Source organism: Cetorhinus maximus, chromosome 21, assembly GCF_964194155.1.
Source record: "Cetorhinus maximus chromosome 21, sCetMax3.hap1.1, whole genome shotgun sequence".
Lineage (NCBI taxonomy): Eukaryota > Metazoa > Chordata > Chondrichthyes > Lamniformes > Cetorhinidae > Cetorhinus > Cetorhinus maximus.
The window spans coordinates 16,582,486-16,605,022 of NC_135899.1; the positions used below are offsets into that span (position 1 = coordinate 16,582,486).

General features: G+C 45.6%; 1 protein-coding gene across 1 annotated transcript; it reads right to left on the minus strand.

Annotated features, from left to right (window-relative positions):
• Nucleotides 1–375: 375 nt before the first annotated feature.
• LOC144695705 (zinc-binding protein A33-like) lies at nucleotides 376–21,396 on the minus strand. Its single transcript, XM_078566662.1, has 6 exons — nucleotides 20,938–21,396; nucleotides 20,752–20,847; nucleotides 18,913–19,146; nucleotides 17,808–17,830; nucleotides 16,661–16,779; nucleotides 376–1,285 (listed from the first exon to the last, which is right to left on the minus strand). The coding sequence occupies exons 1-6, from the start codon at nucleotides 21,346–21,348 to the stop codon at nucleotides 735–737; spliced, it is 1,434 nt and encodes a 477-aa protein (XP_078422788.1). The 5' UTR covers nucleotides 21,349–21,396; the 3' UTR covers nucleotides 376–734.
• Nucleotides 21,397–22,537: the final 1,141 nt, after the last annotated feature.

Here is a 22,537-nt window from a genome sequence, read left to right on the forward strand (position 1 = left end):
GAAATACTCAGCAGGCCAGACAGCATGATAACGGCACTTGCTCACTGTCTGAGCCCAAATTGAAGACGGACGAGTATCACAGCAGCAGCTGGACTTCCACCTCCCCTCCTACCGAAAGGAAATGTCAGACTCACCGCTGAAAACCATGACAGCCGAAATGTCCATCACTGTGAAGAAGGGAGAGAATTCGGGAGGTTTGGGGGTGGAAATCTTGACAGCTGCTCATGCAGGAATAACACTAACTCCAGGGAATTTATACAAAGCGGGGAGCTTGTTATTTCCCCCACTTCACTTCCTCACCCACTTGTGCTTTTCTCTCTCTCTCTCCCACCCTCTGGAGAAATTATTTCCTGGACCCCCCGGGAAAGACTCCCCGGACCCCAGTTTGAGAATCACTGAACTGATTCATCTCAAACAAGCTGATGTCCCACCACCTTCCGCCTGTGGAGCAACATTACAGGCAGGAAGGTCACCGGGTTCCTGCAGTTCACAGCTCATTCTACCCAGTAAGTTCCTCTCTACAATTGAGCTTCTATTTGTTTCTTCTCTCCCCCTCCTTCTTTCCCCCAGCCCTACAGAGGTCCTCGCTGATCTTTCAGTTCCCAGTTCCCATACAGGGTTTATACCCGGAATGTTAACCTGGCTTCTCTCTCCACCTGTGACTGAGACCCACACCCATCAGTTTACAGCTGGCAGGAGGCAGGGAGCCGGTGTGAAATTATGGGATGGATCTGTTAGTGACCTTGAATCCCGCAGATTCTCAGCGGGGCCGAGTTTTTCCCGTCGTCATTCGGTCCCGGACTGAAGATGGGAAAGATTCTCCCAGTGAAAGTGTGGGTGAAAGTGTGGAGATGGGACATGTTGTCCGCATTGTAAAATGACACCTGTCCACCCTCATAGTCCAGGAAAACCCCGATCTTCCGGGGATTCACACTCGGGGTGAGGGGGGTCAGTGAGGGGGAGGTGGCGGCAAAATAACCTCTTCCGGGATCCAGCTTCACAACCCACAATCCGGACTCGGGGATCAGGGAGATTCTCCCTTTCCTGTTCACAGACTCTCGGGCCACTCCGAGCCCCCACCGAGTCTTCTCCCCCACCCCCACCTCCCAGTAATGTCTCCCTGATGTGAATCCCTCTGATCCCAGGACACAGACCCAGGGATCAAACCTCTCCGGGGTGTCAGGGAGCCGCTGCCGTTTGTCTCCGAGTCTCACACTGGTCCGGTCCTCAGACAGGATGAGCCGGGGATTCGCTGTGTTCAGATCCAGAGTCAGAGAGGCTGGAGCTGGGGGAAAGTTAAAATAACACAGTCAGTGATTTAGAGAGAGGGGCTGGGGAGGGGGAGAGAGTGTGAGGAAGGAGCCCGGAGGGGGAGAGGAAGTGGGGGAGAGGGAGAGAGAGGGAGCTGGAAAATGATGGAGGGAGGCGGGGAGGTGAAGTTGAGGAGAGAAAATGGCAGCAGAGGAGGGAGCAGGAACGTGGAGAGGGAGAGTGTGGGTGGACTGATGGAGAGGAAGAGGTGGGAGAGAGTGAGAGCAGGAGGGTTTGAGAACATGGAAGCAGCAGAGAGAGAGAGAGACCAGCATGACAGAGATTGGGAGAATGGGTAAGGAAGAGAGGGTTCAGTAAAGAGATCAGGGGGTGGAAGGAAGTGTGTGGGGATGTGAAAGTGAGATGAAGGGGTCGAGAGTGCAGGGGGGCAGGGAGAGAGGGTAGATGTGACAGAGCGAGGTGGAAGGGTAAAGACTACAGGGGGGCAGGTCGAGTGTGATGTTATGAGAGGGAAAACGAGATGGAGGGGGTAGAGAGTGCAGGGGGGCAGGGAGAGTGTGATGGTGTGAGAGGGAGAACAAGATGGAGGGTTATAGAACGCAAGGTTGCAGGGAGAGTGTGATAATGTTAATTAACCGAACACAAACGTTTGTTCACTAACCCTTGAATTCACCTGTTAACATGTGATCTCCCAGCAGGGTTCAGCCCCCTGCCCTGAGACAGCATCTGAATGTAACAACCCTTGGGACATTCTGAACCTTAAATGTTACAATCTCCAGTCAACACAAAGGTTATTCCCATAGGTGTGAACTTACAATCGCTCCACACCGAAAATACACAGTCAGAACTCCAACAATATAGGTTTAATCATCCTCATTAATCATTAAAATAATACATTGCCTTGATATTCTTCCTGCCAAGTGGACAAGTTCATGTTTCCGGACATTATAATCCACCCACTAAGTTAACTATCAATTAACCTATCTAAATCCTTTTGTAGACTCTTCATGTGCTCTTAACAAGTTAAATTCCTAATTATCTTTGTGTCAACAACAAATTTAACTACCATACATTCAGTCCCTTCATCCAAGTCATTGATAAAGATTGTAAATAGTTGAGGCCCCAGCACTCATCCCTGTGTTAATCCACTAGTTACAGCTCAGCAACCCAAACACAGGAGCGGGAGAGAGACAGAGATAGAGAATGTGTGAATATAGAGAGGGGAGGAGAGGGAGAAAGGGCGATGGAGAAGTGAGAGATTGGGAGGGGTGGGGGTGCGGTGAGTGAGTGGAGAGTGGAACCAGAGTTAGCTGGAGGGGACAGTGACAATGCTGGAAGGGGATGGCTGAGATGGTGGAAGGGGGAGGGGCCAGAGGTTAGGAGGTGGAGTGGAGAGAGAGCATGGGAAAGGGAGGGGAGAAAGAAAGCTGGAGGGAAAGGTGCAGGGGTTGCGAGTGACAGTGTGCGGGACGGGGAGGACAGGGAGAGTATGGGACTGAGGCAGGGGAGGAAGAGCGGAATGGGGAGGGAAGACAGACTGCAGGGAAGTGAGTGAGAGAGAGGATGGACCGGGAGTGGAGTATGTGTAGGAACGGGTGGAGAGAGAGAACAGAGGATACGGGAAGGGAGGTGGAGGGAAGCAGGGGACCAGGAAAGTGAGATGAGAGAGAAAGCAGGTGAGGAAGGAGGGTTGTGAGGAAAATGTGCAGGGTGGGGGGAGGCAGATGGAGCATTGGAGCAAGAAATCGAAGAAGAGAGGAATGGGAGAGAAGAGGGAGTAAGTGGCGAGTATAGAGGGTGGAGGAGGGGAGAGAGCAGAGATGCGGGAGGAGCAAGTGCAGATTTGGGTGGGTGATATTGGGGAGACAGTGGGTGGGTGAGCGTAGAGTGTGAAGGGGCCAGGCAGCAGTGGGAGGGGGGTGGGCATTGTGTCATCCAGCGTGGACAGGAGCATTGAGGAGCTGAGAAAAACACTGCTTCCTCCCTCATCTCCATATTGTAAACAGGAAAATAAATGTGCTCAGCTTTTCACTGCCGCCCACATCCATGTCCAGGAAACCCAAGGCTCAGGGCTTGAGTCTCAGGACATCCCAATTTTTGGATAGAGTCCAAAACAGCACCAACATTAGCAGATGGATGGCGCCTAACGCCTGTTTTCGGGACTGCCCTAGTCCCTTAAAAACATCCCAGCCCAATTATGAGTTGGACTAGATAACGGAATCTTCTCGCGCAGAAGGAGGCCATTCAGCCCATCGTACTTGTGCAGGCTGTCCAATTTAATCTTCTAGTCCAGCTTTTTGCCCGGATCCCTGCATATTAGTCCATTTGAGAACATGTTCAATTCATTTTTGAAAGTTCCTATGAACTCCACATTTTCAGACAATGAATTGCAGATCATGAACATAGTCTGTGAGATTTCATTTTTGCTCATTTCCCCTCTAATTCTTGTGGTGATTATTTTAAATCTTAGCCTTTAGTTACCGACACACTTACCAGAGTAAACAGATTCTCCTGATCTGTTCAATAAAACCCTCATAATTCAAATTCCTGCATTAAATCTCCCTTTAAACTTCTCTGTTATAGGGAGAGCATTGCCAGCTTAACCAACTACCCTGTAAACTGAAGTTCCTCATCAATGCTATTGTGCTGGTAAATCTCCCCTCTACCCTCTCCAATGACTTGACATCCTTCCTAAAGCATGGTGTCCAGAAATGCAGAAATTACTCCTCCAGAGGCCTGTTTGAAGTGCTCATTGGTACAAACACTGCACCTGAAACTGCTCCTCTCTATACCTGTGCACATGTACACGAGGGAGAAGTTTGCTATCCTGATTTCCTAATCCAGAAGGCGATCAAGAGTCACCAACTGATGTTCCAAGGTGACATGGAGACACAGGGGGAGGTTGTCATGGAAGGATGTGTGACACGGACAACACTGAAGTTCGGAACACATTCCACTCAATATATGTTTCCATTAACTCAAATGGAGATTGATATTGAGCACGATGTAAACTGCGTTACTGATTTACTGTCTGATTTTCACATATTGCATTACCATCCAAACAAGGTTTACTCTTTCTGAAACTTTTATTGAACTGTTTAAAAATAAAGACAGTTTTAATTAAACAGGGGCACACACAGACATTTCAGGACATGTCATTGAGGTGGTGGCTCACCAACAGACACTCCGTCTACAGCAACTTTCATAGACAATGGCGTCTCTGGATATGTGTGAATAGCTTTCTTCATGCCTTATCAAGATACAAATATTACATCCATAGCTGGCATACACCTGGAGATATCCCCTGCTGAGAGCAGGAAATGACCACATTCAAATGGGCTTGCACAGCCACAGAGGGATTGATAAGGCATGAAACCCAATTAGATGACATGAATCGAGGTATTAACTTATATATCAAGGGACCAGGATCAGAAAGGGATATAAAGCCACAGACACAAGGACAGTGTTGTTGCAGCCAAGAAAGCGTGACATGGTCAGTCACAGGAAGTCGTGCAGAAGTCATTCAGCCGACTGACCACATAGGAACGGGCTCCAACAAGCGGATATTACTGAAAAACTAGTGTTGTTATGTGTATATTATTTCTTGGTGGGTTAAGAAAGGTTTTGAGGGGTTGAGTAGGTTGGGCCTGTACTCATCAGATCTCAGGGACAGGAGGGCACGTGGGGGTGGATAAGAATAAGGTGCAGGGGAACGAGGGGAGGTTCAAGGGTGACAGAGGGGAGAGGAAAGTTGATTTTGGGTGTGTCAAGGTGATGGGGGAAGTTGGTGGGCGGCAGGGGGGAGGGTAGAATTTGGCAGATGAAGTTTGGAAGGTGACGCACACCATTTTTCAAATTTGACGTTGACCACGCAGTTAGTCAGTAAGTAAGATGCCTCGAAGTGGGAGGAAGGTCTTTTCGGGGGGTGGTGCTCAAGGTCAGCACAAATGGCCAACTAAAGGGACACCCTAATAATTATGAGGTAACTGGATGTCATCCATGCTCAGTCGTGTTCTCCTCTCTATGGTGAAGCCCACACAGCAGCAAGTTTATGCCCGACACATGGGTCTCATCACATCGAGATCCCAGCAAGGTCTGGAGCTTCCTCTCATTCTGTGCCATTCACCGTCACCTGCAGTCAGAGACAGGGATGAATGGAGAGAGAGTGGTGGATGCCTCCAAGGGGCACAGGTGGTGGCCAACTCATGACTCTAAAACTCCATCCCCCCAACTGAATGGTCATGCCTGACAAGGGCTCATGTGTTTAGTCTTTCCATGTTACCAAGGCAATGGTCTCTCTGTAGGGTCTTGAGGGAAGTAGAGTGTATTAAAGGAACTATCTCGGCGATTGACGGGAACGATTCTGAGGGACAAGGAATCCCCCAGCAAAAATGGCTGATGATGCCAGTTTACCACCCGCAGAGTACTGCTGAGGAGATACAATGATGGCTACACCCCCACCAGGTCCCTGACTGAGCAGGTGATTGAGCTCCTAAAGATGAGGTTCAGATGTTTGGATGGCTCAGGCAGTGCTTTCCCATACTGAGAATGTCTCAGAACATCATTGTCTGCTGCACCCTGCACAGCCTCGTGATACAAAAGGGGGATGTGTTGCCTGAGCGAGACATGGGGAAGCAAGATGTCTGCTCCAATAAGAAGGACAATGAAGGGGATGGGAGGGCCAGGATGTGGCCAAACCACATGCAGAGGCTATAGCTGGAATATGATGTGGTAGACAGGCCCATACCAATCTGATAGTTACCAGATTCCAGGCAGAGTAAGCTGCCGGGACATTTGTTGAACTTTTTGGTTTTCTATCCTTTGGATTCTGGAAGGCCCCAGGACCTTCTTGTTTACTGGCCTTAAGTTTCTCAAATGTACCTTTATTTTTGAGAGCAGAATTAAATTACAGTGGTGACATCTTCCCTGCTGTTGGTTTGAGCCTTGCATTTGCCCAACTATAATAAAATTCAGAACCCTGGCGCCAAATGCACTTATTAGGATCTGCACCATCTCCTGCAACCTCAGGCACCTGTAAGTAGAATTGTGATTTCAGCAATGCACTGACAAAGTCCTGAACACGACAGATTGGAAGGAATGTCAAATCTAAACTTTCCAGAGATGCACTATCCTGATTGGGCATTCTGAATACACTTGTGTGTCACTGACTAAAAGATGACGCATTGGTCCCAAGTGAAGCCCTAGAAGGGTCCATTATTAAAGAAGTTCAAGGCGGGGGTGACCTTCAACCCCACCAGCATTGGATTCCCTCCAAGCCCTTGTGGCCGCAGCTCATTGTGGAGAAGCTGGCAGATAGATCCTGGGATCTACGAAGCTGCCTCCAGCATTGCCTTTCACCCATTTGTAGATAAGAGCACCGCCTCTGATAAACCTATGGTTGGGCCAATGGCCGCCATCTTGACTTCCCTGAGGTCGGCTCTTGCTAACACTGACACCTGCTCTCAAAGGGGAGCCGACCTTGCAGAGAGCTCTTTCAAGCTGAACCAGCTGGGGAGGACTAACATGAGAACGTTTGACCCATATAAATTGCTGATCCATGCATATTGATGAGAGATTATCTTGTTCCTGCGCCCCCCTGATCACCACATACACATCATAATCGTATATCCCTTGACATCTTTATCATGCCAATCAGTTTAGAGGTTACTTTGTCGTCCATTCACTGAGTGCCTCACCTGTACTATGCTTTGCTGAGGTGCAAGGCCCCTGACCCTCCAGTCACAGAGGCCCCTACAAGTTTCAGCCTCAGATGGGCCTTAGCTTTAGTGGAATACCGTGATCTGTCATTGTGGCACCCAAAGCCAAGGTAAACTTCTTTCCTGCATGGACCCTGCACAGGAAAGTTAGAGCTGCTGATCGTTCACATGGATCTCCTCACAGTCCTCAGCACAGGTCCAATCTACACTGCCTCTCCTCATGTTCTAAACAAGCAATGGTCCTTCAATGATATCCAATGCACTTTGGTTAGACACATGGCAGCATGATATCATCGCCATAACAGAAACTTGGCTTACGGAGGGGCAAAAATTGCAGATTACCATTCCTGGATATAGAGTTTTCAGGCAGGGTAGAGAGGGGAATAAAAAAGGTGGGGGTGTAGCATTATCGGTTGAAGAATCAATGACAGCTGAAAGGAGGGATGACATCCAAAATGAAGCATCAAATGAGGCCATATGGGTGGAGCTCAGAAATACAAAAGGGGCAGGCACACTACTAGGAGTGTACTCAGGCCCCCAAATGGTGGAATGGGTCAAATATGTAGGCAAATTTCTGAGTGCAAAAACAATAGGACAGCAATATTTGGAGGCTTTAGCTACCCTAATATGAATTTGGATGCGACCAATGTGAAGGGCACAAGGGCACAAAATTCTTGAACTGCATTCAAGAGAACTTTCTTAGCCAGCATGTAACAAGCCCAATGAGAGGGGGCGCAATTCTAGATTTAGTCTTAGGAAATGAACCCGGGCAAGTGGATGAAATAGCAGTGGTGACCATTTTGGAGATACTGACCATAAGATAGTTAGATTTAACACCATTAGGGAAAAGGACAAATAGAAAGCAGGAAGATAAGTTCTAAATTGGGGGAAGGGAAATTTTACAAAGTTGAGAGGTTAACTGGCAAAAGTGGACTGGATAGAGTTATTAGAGGGGAAAATGTTGTCAAATCACTGGGAGTTATTCGAAAACAGTATTCTACGGGCACAGTGTAGACATGTCCACATAAAAAAAATGGTGATACTGACAAATCAAGAGCCCCCTGGTTACCCAGAAGCAGAAAGGTCAAATAAAGCAAAAATAGAAGGCTCATGGCAGTCACAAAAAGCCTAATATTGTAGCAAGTCTAGAGGAGTATAGAAAGTACAGGGGTGAAGTAAATATGTAAATTAGGAAAGCAAAGCAAGGATTTGCAAAAATATTGGCAGGTAAAATCACATAAAAGCCTAAGGTATTTTGCCAGTGCATTAAGAGCAAAAGAATAACTAAAGGAAGGGTAGGGCCTATCAGAGATGTACATGGTAACCTGTGCGTTGATGCTGAGGATGTGTGCAGGGTCTCAATGCGTACTTTGTCTCAGTCTTCACTAAAGAGAGGGATGATGCAGACATTCTAGTTCAAGAGGAGGAGTGTGAAATATTAGATAAAATAAGTATAGTGAGTGAGGAAGTAATGGAAGAACTGACATCCTTGAAGGTGGATATATAACCAGGACCACATGGACTGTATCCCAGGTTGTTAAAAGAAGCCAGGGAGGAAATAACAGATACCCTGAGGATCATTTTCCAATCCTCACTAGAGACAGGTGAGGTACCAGATGATTGGATGTCTGCGAACGTTGTACCATTATTTAAAAAAGTTGTGAGGGATTGGCCAGAAAATGATAAGCTGGTCAGCCTGAGTTCAGTTGTGGGCAAATTATTGGAATCACTTCTGAGAGGCAGGATAAAGTGTCACTTAGAAAGGCATTGATTGATCGGGGATAGCCAGCATGGTTTTGGAGGGGAAGATCACGTCTTACTAACTTAATCTAATTTTTTGAGGAACCAACAAGGAGGATTGATGAGGGTAGTTGAGTGGATGTTGTCTACATGGATTTTAGTGAGGCATTTGACAAGGTCCCACATGGCAGACTAGTCAGGAAAGTGAGTTCCCTGGGTCACAGGGGAGGTGGCGAGTTGCATTCAAGATTAGCTCAGCCACAGGGAACAAAAGGTCATGGTCGATAGATATTTTTGCAAATGGAAAATGGTTTCCAGAGGTGTTTGACAGGGCTCAGTGTTGGAGCCCTTGCTGCTTGGTGCATATATTAATGGTTTAGACGTCAATGTGGGAGGTATGATTGGGAAATTTGCCGATGACACAAACATTTTCAGTGTGGTTGGAAGTGAAGAGGGTAGCTCTTTTCTCCAGAATGATATCAATTGTTTTGTTGAGTGGGCAAATTGAATTCAATCCGGATAAGTGTGAGGAATGCATTTGGGGATGGGTTGAGGAAGTGAGAGACGTTGGCGTGCATGCTGCATGTCCTGGAAGGTAGCAGTACAGGTGGGTACAGTGGTCAAGAAAGCATATGGAATGCTTTCCTTTATTGGACAAGGTATTGAAGTCCAAGGCAAGGACGTTGTGATGGAACTGTATATAATGCTGGTTAGTCTACAGCTGGAATTTTGAGTACAATTCTGGTCACCACGTTACAGGAAGGACATAATTGCTCTGGAGAGAGGACAGAAGAGATTTACAAGAATGCCACCAGGGCTTCAAAATTGCAGCTATGAGGAAAGATTGGATAAGCTAGAGTTGTTTTACTTACAGCAGAGGAGGCTGAGAGGTTACCGAATTCAAGTGTACAAAATTATGAGGGGCCGAAATAGGGTAGGAAAGACTTGTTTCCCAAGCTGAGGGGTCAATTATCACAGGGCACAGATTTAAGGTGATTGGTAGAAGGGTTAGAGGGGAAATGAGGAAAATATTTTTCACCCAGAGGGTGATGGGCATCTGGAAGCCTTGGCCTGGTTGGTGATTTAGGCTTAAATGCTCAACTCATTTGAAAGGTACCTGGATCTGCACCTGAAGTGTTGTATCCTGCACAGCTACGTATCAGGAGCTGGAAATTGGGATTAAAATAAGCGGCTAGTTTATTTTTTCTTTGGCTGGCGCAGGCACAATGGGCTGAATGGCCTCTTACTGCGCCGTAACGTTTCTATCATTCTATGCTTGCAAACCTATTATGTGAGGCCTACTGCCACCCTTGATAATGGAGATAAAGTAGATGATCAGGCCACCAAAATCTCCATGTGCGGTCTGACAAAGGGATTAGGCAAATTCACAAACATTCCTTTAATATTACACCCAAACCCCTCTTGCAGTCAAGAATAATGTGCAGCCTCTGGTTTTCTACTGTTAAGAAGACAGCGTAGAGCATCAGTCTCTTAGCCTTGAAACTGCAACCGTGCCACTCACATAGCAGATTTCACTCTGACTGAGTATTCGTGGCAACCACCACATCTCACATCTGGGCAACAGCTGCAGGAGAAACAATGACCCAGATGATCCATCTTGGTCTCCTTCCAACTTCACCGATGTCACAGATGCCAGTCTTCAGCCGATGCAACTGACTCCACATGATCACAAGTAATGGGTGAACTTACTGGATACAGCAAAGGCAATGGGCACTAACAACATCCCAGCTGTAGTACTGAAAATTTTAACTCCAAAATTAGTGACACCCATAGCCAAGTTGTTCCAGTAGAGTTCCAGTACAGGCATCTGCCCGACAATGTGGGAAATTGCCCAAGTATATCCTGTCCACATAAAGCAGGACAAATGCAATGCGGACAATCACTGATCCAACAGCCTACTCTCAATCTTCAGGCAAGTGGTAGAATGTGATGTTGACAATGCCATCAAGTGGCACTCGCACAGCAATAAAATCCTTATAATCACAGAGATAAAAACAAAAAACTACTGCGGATGCTGGAAATCTAAAACAAAAACAGAATTACCTGGAAAATCTCAGCAGGTCTGGCAGCATCGGCAGAGAAGTAAAGAGTTGAAGTTTCGAGTCCTCATGACCCTTCAGCAGAACTGAGTAAAGTTAGGAGAGGGGTGAAATATAAGCTGGTTTAAGGTGGGGGGGTGGGGTGGGGGGAGAGAAGTTGGAGGGGGGGGTGGTAGTAGGGACAAGCAAGCAGTGATAGGAGCAGATAATCAAAAGATGTCACAGATAAAGGAACAAAGACGTGTTAAAGGTGGTGATATTATCTAAGAGAATGTGCTAATTAAGAATGGATGGCAGGACACTCAAGGTACAGCTCTAGTAGGGGTGGGGTGGAAAGACTGACAGGGCATTACAGGTATAGATTTTAAAATAATGGAAATAGGTGGGAAAAGAAAAATCTACATAAATTATTGGAAAAAACAAAAGGGAGGGGGAAGAAACGGAAAGGGGGTGGGGATGGAGGAGGGAGTTCAAGATCTAAAGTTGTTGAATTCAATATTCAGTCCGGAAGTCTGTAAAGTGCCTAGTCGGAAGATGAGGTGCTGTTCCTCCAGTTTGCGTTGGGCTTCACTGGAACAATGCAGCAAGCCAAGGACAGACATGTGGGCAAGAGAGCAGGGCGGAGTGTTAAAATGGCAAGCGACAGGGAGGTTTGGGTCTTTCTTGCGGACAGACCGCAGGTGTTCTGCAAAGCGGTCGCCCAGTTTGCGTTTGGTCTCTCCAATGTAGAGGAGACCGCATTGGGAGCAACGAATACAGTAGACTAAGTTAGGGGAAATGCAAGTGAAATGCTGCTTCACTTGAAAGGAGTGTTTGGGCCCTTGGACGTTGAGGAGAGAGGAAGTGAAGGGGCAGGTGTTGCATCTTCTGCGTGGGCATGGGGAGATGCCATAAGTGGGGGTTGAGGAGTAGGGGTTGATGGAGGAGTGGACCAGGGTGTCCCAGAGGGAACGATCCCTACGGAATGCCGCCGGGGGGGGGTGAAGGGAAGATGTGTTTGGTGGTAGCATCATGCTGGAGTTGGCAGAAATGGCGGAGGATGATCCTTTGAATGTGGAGGCTGGTGGGGTGATAAGTGAGGACAAGGGGGACCCTATCATGTTTCTGGGAGGGAGGAGAAGGCGTGAGGGCAGATGCGCGGGAGATGGGCCGGACACGGTTGAGGGCCCTGTCAACGACCGTGGGTGGAAAACCTCGATTAAGGAATAAGGAGGACATGTCAGAGGAACTGTTTTTGAAGGTAGCATCATCAGAACAGATGCGACGGAGGCGAAGGAACTGAGAGAATGGGATGTAGTCCTTACAGGAGGCGGGGTGTGAGGAGCTGTTGTCGAGGTAGCTGTGGGAGTCGGTAGGCTTGTAATGGATATTGGTGGACAGTCTATCACCAGAAACTGAGACAGAGAGGTCAAGGAAGGGAAGGGAAGTGCTTATAATCATCTGTTTGTGTTCCACCAGAGCCACTTGAAATCGAATTAGTTCGATAAAAATGAAATAAAGATGGGCAGGTGATGTGTTGCAGTTGCAGCAGGTGGGGACCGGATGCTACCCGTCTGATTCGCGGCAACCACATCTGCAGTAAGTGTCTGCAGCTTGAGGAACCTCAGCTCCGAGCTGATCCGCTGGAATCCGTGATTTGGACAGTGCAATGCATTGGAGAGGAGAAAAGTTACCAGCACATTTTGTTCCAGGAGGCAGTGACACCCTTAGGTATTCCGATTTGTTTAGTGGTCAGGGAAAGGGAAGAAAGTCAGGTAAGAAAGTCCAGCCTTTGCAATTGCCCAACAGATTCAAAGCCCTTGCACCTTATGTGGACGACAGCATGAATGCAGGGAGGATGGGAAAACTGATTATAGCACAGTGGTGCAGGAAGCTATCCAAATGCATAAAGGAATGTAATTGTAGTAGGGGACAGGTTAGTTAGGGGGATAGAAACTCTTCACTTCAGGCAAGTGCATGCATTCCAAAGGCTGTGTTGCATGTCCTGTGCCGGAGTCAAAGTAATCCTCTCAGGGCTGGCGAGGAACTTGGAGTGGGAGGAAAAGCATCCAGTTCTTATAGTCCCCGTGGATATCCATATTGGTAGGACTAAGAAAGAGGTTCTACTGAGAGAGTATGTGCAGCTAGGCACTAAATTCAAAGGTAATAATCTCTGCCTGAGGCATCAGCTCATTGGCATGGAGTGAATACGATCAGAGAATTGAATGTGTGGCTCAAAGATTGGTGTTGGAAAAATGTGTTTCAATTCATGGGGCACTGGCAGCAATGCTGGGGAAAAAGGGAGCGATACTATTAGAATGGCCTTCACTTGAACCACGCTGGAACCAGTGTCCTGGCAAATTGTATAACAAGTGCTGTGGAGAGCACTTTAAGCTAAAGAGTGGGGGACGGGGATGAAGTGTTCATGTGCAGCGAGATTTTGAACATTGAAGTAAAAGGACAAGGCAATAGTGCAGGATAGCATTGCAGATGATGATAACCAGAGTGTAACAGGAAGCGATAGAGCTTACAAACATAAGAGTATACCAGCCAATAAGGTGAGGGTAGGGAAAAACTGTCCAAAGACAAAAATAACAGCTCCTTATCAGAATGCACACAGAATTCGTATCAAGATGGATGAATTGATAGCACAAATAGAAATCAATTATTATATGATGGCCTTAACAGAGAAATGGTGCAGAGTGTCCACAGCTGGGACCTGAATATTCAAGGGTATGTGATATTTTGGAAGGACAGGAGGAAAGGAAAAAGAGATCAGGTAGCTCTGTTAATCAGGAACGTGATCAGTACAGTTGTGAGAAATTATTTTGTTTCCGAGGATCAAAAGGTTGTAACAATTTGGGTGGAGATAAGAAACACCAAGGGAAAGAAATCATTAATGGAAGTGGTTTATATGCCTCCTGAAAGTAGCTAAGCTGTTGGACAGAGTGTAAATCAAAAAATAATGGGAGCTTGTAAGAAGGATACTGCAATAACTGTAGGCGGTTGTAATCTTCATACAGTTTGGCTGAATCAAATTGGAAAAGGTGACTGAGGATGAGTTCGTAGATTGTATTTGGGACAGATTCTTTGAACAATATGCTCCTGAACCAACCAGGGAACAGGCTATTTTACACCTGGTAATATCTACCGAGACAGGATTAATAAATGAACTCATGGTAAAAGATCCTCTAGTTAAGAGAGATCACAATAAGATAGAATTTCACATTCAGTTTGAGGATAGCCATTTTATGTCTGAAACTCATGCCTTAAACTTAAATGCAGGCAATTACAAGGGTTAGAAGACAGTGTTGCCTAAAATGGGCAGGGAAAATAGATTAAAGTCAAATTGGTAGAGAAGTAGTGGCAGACATTTAAGGGGATATTTCATAACTCTCAACAAAAATACATTCCATTGAGAAAGAAAGGCTCAATGAACAGAGGGTACCATCTGTGGCTGACTTAGGAAGTTAATGGTGCCATCAAATTAAGATAAAAGATGTACAATGTTGCAATGATTAGTGGTAGGCCATAAAATTTGGAAAATCTTAGAAACCAGCAAAGATTGAATTAAAAAAATGAGGGAGAAATTGGAGTATGAGAGGAAACTTGCAAAAAACCTAAAAACAGTCAGTAAAAGCTTCTACACACACATAAAAAGGAGTGATAGTGAGTGTGGGCCTCTTAGAGGGTGAGAATCAATAATGGGAAACCAGGAAATGGCAAAGACATTAAACAAGTATTCTTCATAGTAGAAGGCACAAGATGCATACCAAGAATAGTAGAAAAACAAAGGCAAAAGGGAGAGAGGAATTTGAAACGATCAAGATCACCAGAGAATAAGTGGGAAGAAAATAATGGGACTAAAGGCTGACAAGAAACTTGGACCTGATGACTTGCATAGTTGGGTCTGTGAGGAAGTGACTGCAGAGATAATGGATTCACTGTTTGCTATCTGCCAAAATTCTCTAGGCTCTCGGAAGGTCACGATGGTCTGGCAGGCCATGAGTTTAACACCACTGTTCAAGAAAGGAGGGAGACAGAAATCACTGAACTATAGGCTAGTTAGTCTAATATCTGTCATTGGGAACATGCAGGAAACCATTCTTTAAAGGTAGTAGCAGGACATTTAGAAATCATGACATTATCAGGCAGAGTCAATATAGTTTTGTGAAAGGGAAATCATGTTTGACAAACTTATTAGCGCTCTTTGAGTAACAAGCAGGATGGATAATGGGGAACCAGTATTTTGATTTCCAAATGGCATTAGATAAAGTGTCAATAAAAGTTTACTGCAGAAGATAATTGTTAGGGGTGATACAATGGCATTGATAGAGGATTGGCTAACGAGCAGGAATAGAGATTCAGGATAAATGGGTCATTTTCAGTTTGGCAAACTGTAACTGGTGGAGTGACCCTAGGATCAGTGCTTGGGCCTCAACTAATTACAGTTTATAGACAGGACATATTAAAAGGACTGACTATATTGGAGCCAAATTTGCTGATGATGCAATAGGTAAGAATGCTAGTTGTGAGGAGGGATTAAAATTGTCTGCAAAGGGATATGGATAGATGATTTAAGCAGGAAAAATTGGCAGCTGGAGTATAATGTGGGGAAAATGTGAGGTAGACCACTTTGTCAGTAAGAATTAAAAAATAGAATATTATTTAAATGGAGAGAAATTGCAGAATACAGGAGTATAGGGAACTGCATATATTAATTACAAAGGTGAGCACAAGAACAAAAGTATTAGGAGCAGGAGTAGGCCATTTGGGCCCGCGAGCCTGCTCCACCATTCAATAAGATTGTGGTTGATCTGATTGTGGCATCAGTTCCACTTTCCTTCTACCTCCCCATGCAGGTACAGAAAGTAATTAGGAAGCAGATGGAATGTTGGCCTTAATTGAAAGGGAGATGGAGTATAATAGTGGGGAACTCTTGCTATAGCTGTACAGGTCATTGCTGAGAGTAACAGTACAGTTTGGGTGTCGGTTAGCTCAGCTGGCTGGACAGCTGGTTTGTGATGCAGAGTGATACAACAGTATAATTCCTGTACTGGCTGTGGTCATCCATGAAGGTCCTGCCTTCTCATCCTCAACCCACACGTGAGGTGTGGTGACCCTCAGGTTAAACTCATCACCAGTCGTCTCTCACTAAGGAGAGCGTAGCCGATGGTCCTCTGGGACTATAGTGACTTTCACTTCACAGTTTTCATTTCCTTACATGAGGGAGTCATATTTATGTCTTCGAAGCAGGTCAGGGAATGTTCGCTAGGCTGATTCCTGGGATGAAGGAGTTGTCTGATGAAGAAAGGTTGAACAGTTTAGGCCTATACTCTTGAAGTTTAGAAAAATTAGAGGTGATCTTATTGAAACATATGTGATTCTGAGGAGCTTGATAGGGTCGATAGTGGGAGGAATATTCCTCTTGTGGGAGCATCTAGAAACAGTGGACGTAGTTTATAGATCAGGGGTCTGTCTCCCTTTTAAGACAGAGATGAGAAGGAATTTCATCTCTTTTAGGGATGTCAGCCTTTGGAACGCTGTTCCACAGATAGGAATGGAGACGAGGCTGTTGTAATATACTCAGGGCTGAATGAGACAGATTTTTGATCGACAGTGGAGTTAAGGGCTATAGGGAACTGCAAAAAAGGGCAGTTAAAGCCACAGTTAGATGAGCCATGATCTTATCGAATGGTGGAACAGGTTTAATGGGCCAAATGGCTTCCTGCTGCTCCTATTTCTTATGATTTTATGATGATCATACGACCACAACCCCTCACTGGAGGAACGTTGGATTTTCTGTTCCCCCCACACCCCTGGAACTTTGGAACCCATTTAGTTCCTTCACAACTAGAATTATAGTTAGGAAAATTAATATAAAAGTTTTACCAGGGTTAATGGGATTGATCATTTCCCTCCAAGCTGTGTACTGTAAAGGTCCTTTGAACTTTCCGATAGACAGGGCCGCAGCATCTGCCACTGAGAGTTGCTTATTGTTATCACTAATCCTGTAAATATTAAAGAATTGATGGTATAAATTCATCCCATTTGAGCATTTTAGACATGACTGAAATGGTGAAGATACCCCAACATTCATATCCTTCAGCATTTTTCATATTAGAACAAATGTGATAGAAAGTGAAATTTCTCTCTGCAACTGAGCAAAAGATAACTTTGAAATGCAAGGGCAGAGGATGGAAACCGTCATGTCCTGAAAAACGCCCATTGCCCTTAAAACGTTGGTGGTGAGCTGCCTTCTTGAACTGCTGCAGTCCATGTGGTGTAGGAACACCCACAGGGCTGTTAGGGAGGGAATTGCATTAATGATTCACTCTTGGTGATGGTCATTGAAGTGCCCCATCCAGTCTATATTCTGCACCCTTGCCACTCTCAGTGCTTCCTCCAAGTGGCATTCAACACAGAGGAGTACTGATTCATCAGCTGAGGAGTAGGTGGGGCGGTTGGCAAATGGGTGGGAACGTGGTCATCAGCAGGATGTTTCCTTGCCCATATTTCACCCAATGCCATGAAACTTCATCGGGTCCCGAGTCGATGTTAAGTACTCCCAGGGCAATTCCCTTCAAACTTTAAACCACAGTGCCACCACCTCTGCTGGGTTTGTCTTGTTGGTGTTAAGGATACAGATCAAGGTTCTATATTGGAATAAAAACAAAACCCGTTCCCACTTTAACATGTGACTGTCTCGGTTTGGTCAGGAGACTTGCATGGACGTGGATGGTCGACACCATGGAAACATGGACAGTGTGGCTCTCTCAGGGTCAGTTGGAAGGCCACAGCCGCACTAACAGCAGTCTGCAGCCTGCAAGTGAGCACTTCAGGACTGCATGGCATCTTGTAATTTAATACAATCATGTAGACCAGTTATATGAAATCTAATTTAATATCTGCAATAAAGCATGTCATCATAACAAAAGACTAGTGCTTAAACCATAAGCAGAAAAAAGAAATTCATAACAAAACCTTTCTGAGTTATTTTACCAAATTGTGCAGAGTTTCAGCAGAAAACATGTCCTACCTTCTCTTCCAACAAGCTTCCTCCTGAAAGAAATAAATAACGAACAGTGAGGAGCACAGTAACAGATTTAGAATCATAGAAAGTTTACGGCACAGAAAGAGGCCACTTGGCCCATCGTGTCTGCGCCAGATGAAAAACAAGCCAGCCAGCCTAATCGCACCTTGCATCATTTGATCCACAGCCCTGCAGGTTACAGCACTTGATGTCAATATACAGATAGCTTCTAAATGAGTTGAGGGTTTCTGCCTCCACTACTCTTACAGGCAGTGAGTTCCAGATCCCACAACCGTCTGGGTGTAAAAATTTTCCCTCATCTTCCCTCTCATCTTTCTATGCACTTTAAATCTGTGCCCCCTCGTCACTGGCCTCCCTGGTAAGTAAATAGGCCCTTCCCCACCCACTCTATCAGGCCCCTCACAATTCTGTATATCTCAAATCTCCCCTCAGCCTCCTCTGTCCCAGGGAGAAACAGCCCCAGCCTTTCCAATCTTTCCTCATAGCTGCAATTTTCTAGCCCTGGTAACATCCTTGTAAATCTCCTCTGTACCCTCTCTAATTCAATTACACCCTTTCTGTAATGAGCTAACCAGAACTGCACACATTTCAGGAGGACATAAACAGGGCGGCTGGTGAAATGAGCAGACTCAGAGCATATTAGATTTAAGACGGAAGTGTAAAGTGATGCATTTTGGAAGGAAGGTTGTGGAGAGTCAAATAAACTGGAACTCAACATCAGTCCCGCTCACAGACACAGTGACTCTCATACACCGTACCATACACACCCACACACTCACAACATGAACTGGAACTGGATTACAATGGGCGGTCCAGGAGAAAATTAAACTTGGCAACACGGAAATAATCACAAAGCAAGTGTGAAGATCAAGAAAACTCATTCTCTGGAGGTTACTGGTATTCCTGAGAATCTGCAGACAATGTGGAAGCCGTTTATTTCGGGGAGACCGCAGAACTGCCACGAAACAGACAGAAATTTGTTTAACTCAGTTTTTATTTATTCAGTAAATTCTATATTTATTCAATAGCTATCAGTCATTTTGTCACTGTGTGAAGTTTCATTGAACTGACCCGCAATATATTCCCTCACCTTCAAAAATATCAACTCGTCCTTTTGCTCCATCTGTTTCTGCAACTTTGAGAGCTTCTCCTCAATAGAATTTAAATTCTCCTCAATCTCTCGAAGGTTTTTCTCCATTCTTTCTCGAATCCTCTCCTCTTCTCCCCTGAGATCTCTGAGTAGTCGCTGCTCTTTCTCAGTGAGAATCTGATGCATTTTAGTGAACTCGGATGTGATGTGGGTCTGCAGACTGCTCGACTGTTCCTACCAAATGAAATGTGAAACATAATTAATGTCCCGCGAAAAAGGGAGCAAAACTGATCGAGATCCCAGAAAACCAGAACAGGGAAACCTTAAAAACAACAAAAACTACTGCGGATGCTGGAAATCCAAAACAAAAGCAGAATTACCTGGAAGTACTCAGCACGTCTGGCAGCATCGACGGAGAAGAAAAGAGTTGACGTTTCGAGTCCTCGTGACCATTCAGCAGAACTGATTAAAGTTAGGAGAGGGGTGAAATATAAGCTGGTTTAAGGTGGGGGAGAAGTTGGGGGGGTTGTGGTTGTAGGGACAAGCAAGCAGTGATAGGAGCAGATAATCCAAAGATGTGACAGAGAAAAGGAACAAAGAGGTGTTGAAGGTGGTGATATTATCTAAGAAAATGTGCTAATTAAGAATGGATGGCAGGACACTCAAGGTACAGCTCTAGTGGGGGTGGGGTGGAAAGACTGACAGGGTATTACAGGTATAGATTTTAAAATAATGGCAAGAGGTGGGAAAAGAAAAATCTATATAAATTATTGGAAAAAACAAAAGGGAGGGGGAAGAAACGGAAAGGGGGTGGGGATGGAGGAGGGAGTTCAAGATCTAAAGTTGTTGAATTCAATATTCAGTCCGGAAGGCTGTAAAGTGCCTAGTCGGAAGATGAGGTGCTGTTCCTCCAGTTTGCGTTGGGCTTCACTGGAACAATGCAGCAAGCCAAGGACATGTGGGCAAGAGAGCAGGGTGGAGTGTTAAAATGGCAAGCGACAGGGAGGTTTGGGTCTTTCTTGCAGACTGACCGCAGGTGTTCTGCAAAGCGGTCGCCCAGTTTGCGTTTGGTCTCTCCAATGTAGAGGAGACTGCATTGGGAGCAATGAATGCAGTAGACTAAGTTAGGGGAAATGCAAGTGAAATGCTGCTTCACTTGAAAGGAGTGTTTGGGCCCTTGGACGGTGAGGAGAGAGGAAGTGAAGGGGCAGGTGTTGCATCTTCGCCGTGGGCACGGAGAGGTGCCATAGGTGGGGGTTGAGGAGTAGGCACTTCTGACTAGCCACTTTACAGCCTTCCGGGCGGAATATTGAATTCAACAACTTTAGATCTTAAACTCCCTCCCCAATCCCCACCCCCTTTCCGTTTCTTCCCTCTCCCTTTTGATTTTTTCCAATAATTTATTTAGATTTTTCTTTTCCCACCTATTTCCATTATTTTTAAATCTATAACTGTAATACCCTATCAGTCTTTCCACCCCACTCCCACTAGAGCTGTACCTTGAAAGTCCTGCCATCCATTCTTAATTAGCACATTTTCTTAGATAATATCACCACCTTCATCTCCTCTTTGTTTCTTTTGTCTGTGACATCTTTTGATTATCTGCTCCTATCACTGCTTGCTTGTCCCTCCAACCACCCCCACCCCCCAACTTCTCTACCCCCCCCCCCCCCACCAACCTTAAACCAGCTTATATTTCACCCCTCTCCTAACTTTACTCAGTTCTGCTGAAGGGTCATGAGGACTGGACACGTCAACTCTTTTCTTCTCCGCCGATGCTGCCAGACCGGCTGAGTTTTCCAGGTAATTCTGTTTTTGTTTTTGACAGGGAGACCTTACCCTGACTTCGGAAATCTTACGCTTCTGTTTCTGTTCCGTTTCTAGAACCGCAGATTTCTTCTGTGTGAGAGAATCTAAGGAAGATTTCAGCTGATCCTGGGATTGGGAGAGAAAGTCACAGAATTGAAGTGTTAGACCATGAAAATGTGATAAAACTATCAGCTTAGAAAATATTTCCCCTTTTACCTTGTAGATTTCAACAGCTTCTTTAATCGGCAGGAAGCGGTGCTCTCTGTGTTCCCGCGAAACTACACAAGTGAAACAGATCAATTTCTTGTCAGTTTCACAAAACAGCTTCAGTTCTTCCTGATGTTCCTCACAGTGAAGTTTACTTTCCTTCTCCTTCGGATCCAGCTTTAATTTTCGAGTTTTCTCGGCCAGATTCGCTAAGGCCCGATTTACCCTGAGGTTTCTTTCCGGAAACTCCTCTCTACATTCCGGGCAGGAGTTTTTCTCCTTCTTTTCCCAACACTGAGTGATACAGGAGCGGCAGAAGTTATGTCCACACTCCAGTGTTACCGGATCAGTGAAGAAATCAAGACAAATGGAACAAATTGCCTCCTCGGTCAAACTCTGGACCTGTTCTCTGGAAGCCATGTTCACACTCAGCACTTCCTGATTCAAACCACTTTCAGTTTCGATGTTGCTGCCGCACACCCTCAGCTCAGCTTTTTCCTTATAAAGTTCACTGCGATCCTCAGGGAATCATTATTCCATCGTGATCTATGTCCTCGCGACTTCCACACAGGACAGTAAAAATAACACGCCCAGTCTAAAGGGGGAAAAGCAGATTTGAAGCACGGGGGGGAATAATTGAAACCTGTCGAGGGCGGGTTGGGCCCCAGGGAATGTTGACAGTGGAGAGAGAGAGAGAGAGAGGGAGAGGGAGGGGGAGATCGGCGAGATCGAGATTCTATTGCACTTCTCTCCAGTCTGAACTCGCTGCCGATTACAAACCCTCTGGTGAAACAAGATGTGAGATCCAGATCCTTAAAAGGCGTTCCTGATTGCAGTCGCTCACACTAAGGCAAAAAGTACCATAACTTCAAGAAAGCATTTCGAGTGATAGATACAAAGAATTTAGAGGGTTCGACCTGTCAGGTTCCTTTATATTTTCTAAAATAAAATCTTGCGTTTTAATAGCGCCTTTCGCAGCCGCTGGACGTCCCAACGCGCTTTGAAGCAGAGGAAGTACTTTAGAAGGGGAGTCACTGGTTTCACGTTGGAAAATACATCAGTCAACATGAGAACAAGTCTGAGTTCTATACCGAAGTATCTGGAGTGAGACTCGATCCCACCACTTTCTGATTTAGAGGTAAAAAAAACCAACGAGCCACAGCTGACAGATGGCACTAAAACGAGACATTTGTTCACCTGTTTCTGGAATGTGGAGAGATGAAGCAGCGGATTTACTGGCGATGGCGTCTCCTCAAAGGTAACTCTGTAGCACAGGCCTCTGTGCTTCATGGATCCTTCCCAGGGACACCTCAACTGATGCAGGAAAGCTTTGGGGTGACATATTTCCCCCAATATTAGGAAGAATTTCTCCATCTGGCGATTGGTCACAATGTGGAACTCGCTGCCACATGATGTGGCTGAGGTCGAGAGCATTAATGCACTGACAAGGAGGCTTGAAATCCAAGATATTTTTTATGCAGAATGAGTTTGGCTTTTCTTTGTAAGTGCTTGAGAAAATAAGATTTAGGTTCGGAAATAGAAAAAAAATCCAGAGATATTCAAACTCCGCCTCGGGGATTTTGAACTCTGTGCATTCATGTCTCAGGCA